The sequence below is a fragment of the Hoplias malabaricus genome, chromosome 5 (assembly GCF_029633855.1).
Source record: "Hoplias malabaricus isolate fHopMal1 chromosome 5, fHopMal1.hap1, whole genome shotgun sequence".
In the NCBI taxonomy this organism is placed as follows: domain Eukaryota; kingdom Metazoa; phylum Chordata; class Actinopteri; order Characiformes; family Erythrinidae; genus Hoplias; species Hoplias malabaricus.
This window is the reverse complement of record NC_089804.1, coordinates 7,259,622-7,271,584: the sequence shown is the minus strand read 5'-3', so window position 1 is coordinate 7,271,584 and position 11,963 is coordinate 7,259,622. Positions and strand designations below refer to the sequence as shown.

The window sequence follows — 11,963 nt, the reverse complement described above, 5'->3', positions numbered from 1 at the left end:
CAGTGCATAATCAATGCAAACATTGTTGAGCTAATGTCCATTACAATTTCCAGTGACAATATGTGATTTGTTTATTTGTGAATGTATTGTAAATTTCGATGACTGTCTTTGTGCCAGGTGTATTTTGTGTGGCAAACGTTATATCCCTCACACATTTCCCTGTAAGTCTCAAATAATGCAGTCCTCTTCTAGCCCATTTTTGAAGTCTATGGGCTGCTCTACAGATGTTGTAATAAAATCCATCCCCCAAGAAGCAGTAAATGAGTCAGTAATGATTGTTTGATAGAGGGCATGGCCTATTATAGACTGAATGACTACAAAACATGCAAAAGACAAGTTTGTTACTGGGTGAATTCCTGATAATGCCATTGTGCATGAGTTCGGCTTGTAAAGCTCTCAGGTTTGCACACTTCTCCCATGCCGCCCAGGCCCATGCTTCATCACTGTGGTAACAAGGACCATGGCAGCAACTGATAAGAGAGGCTAATTTGGCCAATAGCAATAAAGGTGGGTGTCGCGTAGCCGCTGTGTCGCCATAGGGTTGTAAAGCGGGTGGGCTCCGTGCTCACGTGCCCCGCCAAAGTGTATGAGTGCCAGCCAGGTCCCAGGCCTCAGCACCATAAAGCCGAGCTGGAACGCAACCTTTGATCGCCAACATACAGCAGAAAAAGTGTGTGGTTTGTTCTAGCAACTAAACATCTAACAATGTTTCTGCAAACAAGCTGTGAAGCACTAATATGTTTTAAAAAAATAAATTAAATGGATGCGACACCACTAAATCTCTTGTAAAGTATCGTGACGAGAGTACAAAGCCTTGAATAATGTTCGCTCTCACAGCTGTGTTTGTAGCAACTGTAAATACCTCTGATTACAAACTGCTTTGGAAATTACCTCAGAGGTATGACAGAGCTGAGATCAAACAGTAAACACTGGATTAGTCTCATGATGTTTTTTATCATTTTAATTCTACTCTAAATCTACTGAAAGGTTTCTCTGAATATAATGTTGTGATTTTTCTTTTCAGTTCAAGGCTTTTGTCATTTTTGCGTGGAGATATACACTCTGTGTCACTCTGTGTCTAAATAGGTTTGGTCATCTGCTCAATCTTCTGAAATGATGGCTACTCATCCATATTTGCTCTATTAAGAGTGTAGAGCATCACATATCCCTGACGAAAAACCAAGGTACACATTATAAATCTGATACACTTTTATATTCCTTAAAACAACGATATAATTCCCTTATATATCAACAAAAATACATCAAACAAAATAAACTTAAGGTTAATAGATTTTGCAAAACAAAACCAAATCTTACAATAATTAAAAGAGTCATATCCTTTTTCAAAGGGATTTTCAGGGGGGTTGGGTGGGGGGTTGAGTCATTGCACTTCAGATTATTCGAAGTGTAGCATTAACTGCATTAGGAATCAGTAGAAGCAATGAGGAAACTGCAGGATTTAGAACCATAAAAACATATTCAGAGAAGAAAATAAAAGCTGGGATAGGACCATGTGTCTGGGCTGTTCTCAACATAAATAATGTCTTTTAAAAGTTAATCATTTCTTATGAAAGCCTATCGTGAGGAATGTTAGGGAAGAGAAAAGAGCATCCTTCTAATTGTGGGTTAAAAAAAAAATAACCCTTGTTGCTGAGTTATCCCCTTATGCTTATCTCAGCATGGATGTACGATGATGTCATGAACAGAAATACAGTGAACAAGAACAAAACAAAGTAGCGTTGATTATAGTTTATAAAAACATTGTGGATTTACACTTTCCCCATCCACTGCCATCCTTGGGATATTATTGGTTATTATTATTTTTTTTGCACAAATAATAGGTAGTTTTCTTCAAAAATGTCTTTGATTGCACTGGGGTGGGCTTCAGGAGCATGGCGTCTCATCATGCTTGGGATAGTGCACACCAGGAGTTCTGTGGGGCGATGGACGTAGGAGTAAATGCATAGTCCTCATACTTGATGTCCACTTGTCCTGAGCCTGTGCTGCTTAACTGTGTTGAAGTCTAAGAGGAAAGAAAACATCAAAAGCATGTGTTATTCTGAATGCGAATCAGGATTATCGATTAGTAATAAATGGAAAATTAATCTGGAAATAAGTACCTGTGTAACTGAAACTACTGTTTGACCAGCATATGGAGAAGCAGCAATATTGGGTTCACTCTTTATCGTCAAAGCGTTCTCTGAAATGGGTTGAGAGGAAGGAGAGGTAGTGCCTGCTGCTGAAGAACCTATAGAACCAAACAATAGGAAAAATAATATGATAAAATATATAACAGGTGACATGAAATTAGTTGCTAGATCTTTATCTTCATAAACCATGAACTCTTCAACATGTCTGTGGATATGGATCATTTCTAGAGCCATAAATCACAAATCCATTTCAAACTTAAAACGCAATATATAGTCTTTTAGAACTCCCAGTTTCTCTCTTCTTTCCTTTTTTGCCACGTCCTTTCTTTCCCACACCCCATATATCTCTCAACACATTCTGTACACACACTCGCTCTCTCACATCTCAATCGCTCATCTTTAATTCCTGCCAAAAGGAGACCGTATCTATTTTCATCACTTTCACTGAAGCGTTTCAAAATAATGTCAAAATGTTGATCTCACTTCCACACGTCATTTTTAGTTACTCAGTGCTTTAATTGATTTTTTTCTCATTAAAACAAGGATAACTCAAATGTAGTATTTACAAGAGACCAAAGGGCAAAAAGCTTTAATCCAACTGTAGACACTTTTACTTTCTGGTATTTGATGGGGCAAAGTCAGAAACAATGTTTACCTGAGGGCGCTTTTGCTTTGGGCATCTTAGGTTTGCGTTTCCTCGTTTGAATGCTTTCCTTCTTCATAGCTAGTGGTCGGGGGACCTAACAAACAAAAAGCAGATGATTGTTAACTAAACTATGAAATACCTAAGCAAAAGCAGCACCTGAAAGATATTTAAATATTTATCAGCAAAATACATTCATTCATTGTCTGAAACCGCTTAACCAATTCAGGGTCACGGTGGGTACGGAGCCGATCCAGAATCACTGGGCGACACACACTCACACATTCACTCACACACTCACACCTACGGACACTTTTCCACCTACCAATCCACCAATTCAGTCACCAATCCACCTACCAACGCGTGTTTTTGGACTGTGGCAGGAAACCGGAGCATCGAGGAAACCCACACGGACACAGAGAATACAACAAACTCCTCACAGACAGCCACCTAGAGCAGGATTCAAACCCACAACCTCCAGGTCCCTGGAGCTTTATGACTGCGACACTACCTGCTGCATTTTAAATTTAATGGAGCTGGTTTATTTTGGCAGATGTGTTTGTTTGACGAGCACAAACCAAATAAAATATATTAAAGCCCAGTTACCAAGTACATTTTATGTTGAAATGCCCAAAAGAAAAAAAAAACCTATACAGTAACACGATCCTTGAAGAGCACAAACTACAGCACTTTTGAAATGAGGCTTGGGGAAGGATAGATAGGCCTTGCCTGTCTAGTAGACACTGTATGTAGGTGTAGGTGTGATTTAGTCTTGTGAGATTACAGTTGGTGTGGAGATGGCATTTAAACAGTAATAATGGAGTGTTGGGAGGTACAATGTGCGGATTTCACCTATTTGTATCACATCCCTATGACCCCAATATACAATTTAGTCGATAATGTGTTGAAATAAAGAAGCTGAAGTTGATAAGGACTTGCAATACTGACCCCATGGAGCTTCATATACAGGCCGCAGGCATTACACACAGGCTCTCCTTCTGCATTTCTCCTCCATAGCGTTGTAGTGCTGGTGTGACAGTTAGTGCAACAAAGACCCGCCCGCCGAGATGTATTTTGCTGTAAATGCAAACAAAAAAAAGTGCAAGGCTTAAAACACTGATAATCTCAGTGCCGAATGGTATTTTATTGAACCCAAAATATACTTTGACTTTGACTTTGCACCTCAAAGGAAAAACAATGGTCTTAAGACCCAATGATGCACTTTAAGGTAGCAAAATTATTTTAAAAATATTTATTTTGGTTTATTCAGTTTTTATATCAAGTGTATCTCATGAAGGTCCCCCATGGTTTAACCATGTTTAAAATAGGTTATGTAGAGAATATCCAATACATCCAGACCCCTAGGTGTCAATAACATGAAGTAATATCAATTATAGTAATTGAAGTAATATCTAAGGAGTCAATGCAACATATTAATGTTTAAATTCGGTAGCATATGGTAGAAGTCTGTTCTCTAATTAAGGTGCTGTAGATGTATTCCTGAAGGTAAAATCCCAGTACTATCCCAGTAGTATTGTTTTTCCAAATTGACAAAGGTTTGACTGTAAGACTCTAGTGAAGTTCCATCATGTTGAAGGCCATGGTAAATCAGGTTGCAGACTGAGGCATAATAAGTTGGATAAGGGCCCAGATAAGTGAACATGCAGATGAATTCTCTCTTCAAAAGCACAAAGGCTTCCTATTGCCATCATATTGTTTTGATAATAGCCTATGCCTTGCCAAATAACAGCTCAGAACTAAAGATATCATGCACGTGACCTGCTTGCGCCATGTGCCATGCAACTTATTAGCATAATTGTACACAAATGCTGCACCAACAAGAACCATTTGTTATGACACCACATCATTTCTAGTTAACAAGTAACTACTCAGGAATTATAATCTGTGCTGTAAAAGCTATAAAATATAATGTTTTTTTCTCTAGGGAAATGTGTGCATCTCACTTACCCTTTTAATAAACTATACTTGCTCAGTTTCTACTTCTCTTTATATCAATCTGTGTACTACACTCTGTGTTGTGTAATCACAGTAATAGTGTATTACACTCTCTGTGTTACTGGCTGATGAGATTCCTGAGCTCAAGAGCACACAGTAGCTGCTGCACAGAGTTCTGAATCCATTCTAAAAAGGGACAGACTCAAGGACAAGGTCATCCAAGAGCAAATAAAAACAGAGAAGTGGAGAGTGTGCTAATTCACAGCAGCTGGGAGAGAGAGAGAGAGAGAGAGAGAGAGAGAGAGAGAGAGAGAAAGAGAGAGAGACTGTGTGTCTTGGGAAACCAGAGCGGTGAAGGCCTCTCCGACTCAGTGGCCTTCTCCTAGGATTGACCCTGAGATCAGCTCTCTGGCTCCCCCTCTTTGTCTCTCTTCTTTGCTTTTTTTAAGTTGTACTATTGTCTTTATTGTGTAATTATATTAAAAATTCACACTGCAGTGATGCATAATTTAACTGAACAGATTTAATCCAAAAATTATATGCATATCCATTAATATTATGCACTATGTATCATGGAAAAAGTAAGGGGTCTTTAAAAGTGATCTATACAATTTGTTTTAGAAGAATTATTCCCAAAAGGCTTAATTTGCCCTTTGCTGCCTTTACCCTTTATTCACATTGGTTCACATTTTATTTTACCCCCACCTCCCCCAAATAAATAATAATAAATAAGAAATAGGCACAACCTTTGGCCAGCAAACTCAACTTCCTCTGCTGGAGAGGTACTGGTGCATTTCTAAAAAGAACTCATTGTAAGCCTCATTCATTTGAATCCTTTTCAAGCTGTTTTTAGTGTCATTTTGCAATTTTTTTTTTCATTTTTTACTACAAATGAGAGCTTGCCGTTACAAGTCAGCAGGTGTTTTATGTTATCAGAAAGCTACATTTGAAAGTTGGATATTTTCGGGTCGAACATGCTCTTACCAAGCGTTTTTGGGGTTTGATTAGTGGTCGGTTTATGCCGTTCATCTTGTGGTACAGTCCGCAAGCGTTACACAGGTAGTGTCCGGTACCGTCCCGCCTCCACAGCGGCGTGGAGATGGACCCGCAGTTCACACACTCCCGCCCTTCACACGCTACCTCCTCCAGCAGATCTGCAACACGGAAATACACAGGATTTCTAGCTTTGTTTTCACAAACATTTTATTTACGTTATTTGAAATGTACAGCCTCGCGATCGTCAGTACGAGTTAATTTGTTTCTTTCATCTGAACATTAAAAAACAAACAAACAAAAAGCAGTGCTCGAATATTTTGGCAATGTTAAGCTGGCGTCTGAATTGCCACGTATTATTATTATTATTATTATTATTATTATTATTATTATTTTAAAAGTTACGCAAAAATGTGCCAGAAATAATTTAAAATCCCGAATTTTAAATCACAGGATATTAACACCTTTTTTATGAAATCGACAATAAAATGCTTTCTATTGTACCATCAACAGCACGTGTTTTATTGATTCAAGTTCAAGCTTGATTCGCAATATCCGTTTTACAATGTACTGAAGGAAAACAATAGAGCATTCGTAATAATCTGGGGTTACTATTATTTCAATCTACAAGCTGGTCCAATCTGATTAGGTGGTGAGTGGTTAAAATGAGAATTTAGTAGAATACTCTTGCGATACACAATCACAATACACAAACAAAAAACAACAACAACAACAAGTAGGAGGATTTTGAGGGCAGAATACAGCCTGTAGCTCTAAGTCCAGAGTCCGTGGTGTGAGGAGCGTTTGGGGTTGTGTGACAGGGCGCACGGGCCTCAGCCTTGCAGCGGTCTTCTTATCAGTGCTCGAGATCCAGTGCCCCCCAATTAATCAAGAGACTGACACACGACCGCCTCCTTTTACTAATGACTGGAATTCTACATTGTAGCGAGCAAACGAACGAAATGTCTGACCTGAATAATAATAATAATAATAACATTGCAGAAGTAATATGTGAAGTTTGCGGGCAAATAATTGCCTCACTATGACGTCGTAACACTTTGGTAGACTTTAAGACGTGTATTCAATTAAATAACACGTATATATGGGAAAGAAGTGCAAATTAGGTTGGTGCTATTTGTGTATCCGCCCAAGCTTCGGTAATGGCTTATTTAGGTAAGTCTGATCAAGGTGACAATAGGCCTGAATACCGGCCTTTCATCATTCCCCACACAAGCGACGTTGAGCAATGAAATCAGCGTCTAAACGTGTATTAGCAACAACATCTATTAAAGGATGTGTATTAGTTTCAGCGTTAAGGCAACAACGTTAGACTGGCGCGGGCTGATGTGGAACTTTCCTCTTCAGTGGCGGAGAAAGTTCAGCCCTGTGCCCTAAACTGTCATTAAACCGCTTTAAAGACAACTGCTGTAAACTGCGAGCTGAAATCGAAGGTACTGCTCCTCCTCCATTTTTTACCTGTTACCTGAAAGAAAGGTTTGTGACACACGTTACAGCACAGGGTTGTAGAAAATGTAAATCCAATAGTAAAATATCCAGTGATTAACATTTGATAAGAATGATAGAGGAGAGTTAATCCTTCAGTGCATTTTAAAATGGAGATCATCGACTGAAATAAAACGATAGTTCAGGACAAAGCTTAATTCCTGAGAGAATCCGAGCACTAGTTTTGAATTCTATGTTATGATTTTACAGCAGCATTATAAAGGTTAATAAACCACCAGTTCTTGTTGATATGTTTTGATATTATTGATTAAAAAATGCATACGAAAATGCAGAACTTATCAGTCTTCAAATTGGCCCCATATAAAATATAAACCTAAGGCTTGTAAAATGCTTAAAATAAAGGTGTCAGACACCAGAAACCAATCTCAGATCAAACAATCCGAACTGTACTTTGTTTGTTTGTTTTAACTCGGGTGGCTGTTTAAAGGCACTTTTGTTCAAAAATGTAAATTTCTCGTGTCCATTGGAGAAGCGTTCTAATAAAAGAGGGAAGGATATTAAAACAACAACATCGAGTGCAAGCTTCAGAAGTTTTCTAACAAATGATAATCATATTTCAATCGGTATACGCTTGTCTTAAAATTCTAAAAAGCGTTCTTTGCCATTTTGTTTCCTTTAGAGAATCGTTCGATTCTTTGGTGAATCAAGTTGTAAATTCGATATAAGAGTTTTAATCAAGTTTATTTACATTTTAGGATGTTAATCTTTTTTTTAAATTGGTGATAAGGGTTTAAATGACCAGTCCGTTCACAGTCATACAAACATGGTTCTCGAGGGAGTTCTCGTGCTAAAATAATATTATGACGTCAATTTAAATAATGTAGTTATTTCAAAATATAGCAACAATTTAAAAAAATTGAGGAGACTCAATTTGGAGAAAAGGGCTAAACAAAACAACCAAATGTCTAGACCATTTTATTTATATGTTTATATTTGGCTTTTAGGTGTTTTCAGTTACTGCTCTAAAAAAAACAAACAAAAAAAAAAAAACAACCTGACTAACCCAAATGACAAGTTGCACTGAGAAATGGAAGGAAGGAAAGACTGATTTGGATGGAGCCTTCACAGATACCCACCCAGACTGGACCTCCTTCCGGTCAAAGCCCCTTGTCGCGCTTGAAGGCCGATCATGCCACTGTCGAAGTGACCGGGGGTCCACGACGCGGCCGTATCCGGGCTCATGTAGGCGGTGTAGGGGCTGGAGTAAGAGCGCAGGGCCGCACCTCCACCTGCGGTTCCTCCCGCTGCTGCTCCAAACTGGTCAGCGCCGCTGGCCGGTGGACTGGACGCGTACGAGAAGGCCGGGGGACCGTGCGGGTGAGGATGAGGAGGATGATGGGGAAGAGGGCTCCCGGGGCTGAAGGCCGAGCTGTCCGCCGCCGCGGCTTGGGGCCACGCATGATGGTGATGGTGGGCGCTCAGCGCGTGGGTCTGGTGGGCGTGCGTGTGCGCGGTCTCGCAAGGCTGCAGGTACGAGAGCGGCTGCAACACCGCGGACACGCGGCCGCCTGACACGTACACGGGGGAGCTCGCGGGCGCGTGCATGTATCCCGCCGAGTCGTGAGCATATGGAGAAGGGCTTGAGGACAAGGCCAAGCTGGAGTACATCATGAATCCAAAATTTAATTTCCGTAGTAAAAAAAAATCTCTATTTAGATATATGTAAATATACACAAAACTAACTAAACTGGGAAACTGATATTTTGAAAGTTAAAATGACCAAATATCAAAAAAAGCCAAAAAGTCCAAGTCTGATTCCTGAGAAGGAAATTCCACTCCTGGGAATAAAAAAAGGAAGAAGATAAAGGGAAGAAGAAAGATGAACAAGTGATATCTTCTCCATATTTACAGTAGCCCATATCCCATAATTGAAATTACCATGAAAAAACATCTCCTCTAGCTCTCTCCCGAGTGGATAATAACCAAGTAATCAAAAGCACACGGCTAGGAGTATTTATTTATTCATGTATTATTATTTTTAGATTTCACCTCTGGTTAAATTACAGGTTTAATTAATGAATTAAACCCATTTAACATACTTGCTGTAACTTTGTCATAGGCCACATTTTACTGTTACATTTAACAAACCAACAATCATTATTGATTATACAGTGCAAAGTATGAGGGGGTTTACTTTCAGCGAATCCAGTAAAATGACCAGGACTATTGCACAACACAATGCTTAGAAAATAAACCGTGCGATTATAAGCCAACACTATCTAAAGTCATTATTGCATGCTTTAATCAGACCAGTAGTGATAGTGAATGAGAGAACAGGGCATTGAAATGGCTCGTATCCCTGTGCTCAGATTGAATTATCAGCGTCTCCAGCTGTGACTCCCCCAAAAAAGAATTAAACTACTCCTGCGGTGTCAAGAAACATAACAGATAACCCAAAGCATATCTGATACACAATATATTTATCATTGGAAACGCAGATCACATAAAAGGTTGATAGCGCGGCGCTAAATACAATTTCATCCAAGAGCTCTCGGAGTTTTATCTCACCGGTGATAAGGACGGTGGCTGATAAAAGTTTGGATCCCTCTTTTTATCCTGTAAGAGAACAGCTGCTTCAGACGAAGCCTCCTCTTCTTTCTTCTAAAAGCTTAAAAATGGACGCGACCAAGTTGCCTCCAGCAACAAAAAGGAGGGTTAAAGCAGAATATCGTCTTTTCCCCGTGTGTGTTGATAGCCGCGGAGGCTGATAATGCCTCGTATAGCGGGAGTGGGCTTCGCTCTCCACTTTTACTCTGTGTTATTTGTAAGGAAGAGACCACGTGATCCTGCGAGAAGACGCCAAGGCAAACCGGAGGAGGTTCTCCCTGTTTTGATTCCCACCGGTTTTCCGCCAAGCCCCGCCCCGCCTGCTTTATTGGATTGTATTCCACTCTCACGCCCACTGACTGAGAACGAACCAATCCGCGACAGAGTTGTCAGAAAACAGGTGGAGACGAGGGACAAAAAACACGGGCTGCAGCCGCGCGACCGACTGGAAATCTATCTGTAAAACTTCAAGTCACGTGCAAATGTTTGGGCAACCCTGAAGAAATTACACGTTTGTGAATTTGTCAGAAAAAGTGACGTAGAATCAGCCTTTTAAAAATGTCAATTTGTTTTTTTCCCCCGATATTTCTGCAATGCGATGAAATCAACAGGGAAAAAAAGATACGCGCGTTAAATATGTCACTTGTTTAAGGGCGCTAATATATTTTTGGACATGACTTCAGTAGCTGAAGTAGATAATTGGTTAATTCAGTTGACATTTTTCTTTCTAATTCGCATTTATAGCTGTCACAAATGACAGAAAAAAATATATTTGTGTTATTCTATTATTTATATCTTTTTATGCTAGTCTTTAAAATAAAAAAATATATATATATTTATATGAAATAAATACATAAATAAAGGTTGCAGTAAAATAAACCCAGCGTCTGATCGAGGCCCGTAAGTTGACATTTATGGCCAGTTAAATGAAGATGAGTTCTCTATAAAAGCAGCAGACAGATAAGAGATACGAGCCTCAGTTGAGCGTGGACATACAACAATAATCAGCGCTCATTAAACTCATTTGGAAATATTGTTATCTTAGCGGCGCTGTTTGAGTTCTCACCCTCGTCTTCACACAAACAAAAAAAGATCATTGATTATTTACGACCTCAAACACAAACATTATATACATTATATACATTATATATATATATATAAAACCCGATTATCAAAGGTATCAAATTTGTATAAATTAATTAATTAATATTAGAGTATATTAAACGTAAAATAATATTTCCGTCGCATTAACAACCCATTTATAAGGGCTGAATTGCAGAGGACACGTTCAAATTCATGTAATAGACTGACTGAGAGTCCTTCTAAAACATATTTAATGTTTAAAGGGGAATACATTTGAGGAAATGAGGAAATGTTGTTTTAAAAAAAAAATCCTTCTATCTATTTACTTTCAAAGCCACACGTTCGTTCTCCTGGAGTCCTGAGAGGTGGCGAGACTGCAGCGTCTATCACTGGCGGGCTCCTAACGAGATTATGAAATAATCCGGTGATGTGTGAAATGGCCGCACGCGCCTCTGAGCTCGACGCTGGGCGCCTTTTAGTGTTTGATCAGCGGCGAAGTGAAACCCGTCCACGGGGCAAAGCCGCGGTTAATGTTCAACACGTTTCATCAGCGACGAGGAGAAGGCCTAGCACAAGGAGACAAAATCGTACACACACACACACACACACACACACACACACACACAATTTCCTTTACAAAATAAAACATACATTTATTCATTCATCCATCTTCCCTCAGTCCACACCTCTGTATTGGAATCATAACTCTCTGTCCATTAAGATAAAGCCTGGTTGTATTGGATTGGCGATAAGACGCCTTAAGAAATGAAGAGATCCGCTCGAGCCCTAACAGCGCACACCTTTAGCTGACAAGAGGCTGATGTCTGAACATCACTTATTAAGTTACTACTAGGAGACAGTGTGAAAAAGAGGCGACTCAGACAAATGTCTGCACCAAGGAGACGCATGTGTGTCCTTTAAAAGATGGTTTCATTTTTCAGGGTCTCTGGCTAACTCTGAAAATTTGGCAAAGTTATTCTTAGAAAAGTCGTACAATTATACAGTTAAGTTCGGGCTTTTTATTATTATTATTATTATTATTATTATTATTATTATTAGTTTATTTT

At 39.3% G+C, this 11,963-nt stretch overlaps 1 protein-coding gene across 1 annotated transcript; it reads right to left on the bottom strand.

Annotated features, from left to right (window-relative positions):
- Nucleotides 1-1,331: 1,331 nt before the first annotated feature.
- On the bottom strand, nucleotides 1,332-8,874 carry gata5 (GATA binding protein 5). The gene is made up of 6 exons (XM_066672690.1): nucleotides 8,343-8,874; nucleotides 5,734-5,903; nucleotides 3,742-3,870; nucleotides 2,806-2,890; nucleotides 2,121-2,248; nucleotides 1,332-2,023 (listed from the first exon to the last, which is right to left on the bottom strand). Exons 1-6 carry the CDS (start codon nucleotides 8,872-8,874, stop codon nucleotides 1,904-1,906), a joined length of 1,164 nt encoding a protein of 387 aa, XP_066528787.1. The 3' UTR covers nucleotides 1,332-1,903.
- Between the last annotated feature and the right edge of the window lie 3,089 nt (nucleotides 8,875-11,963).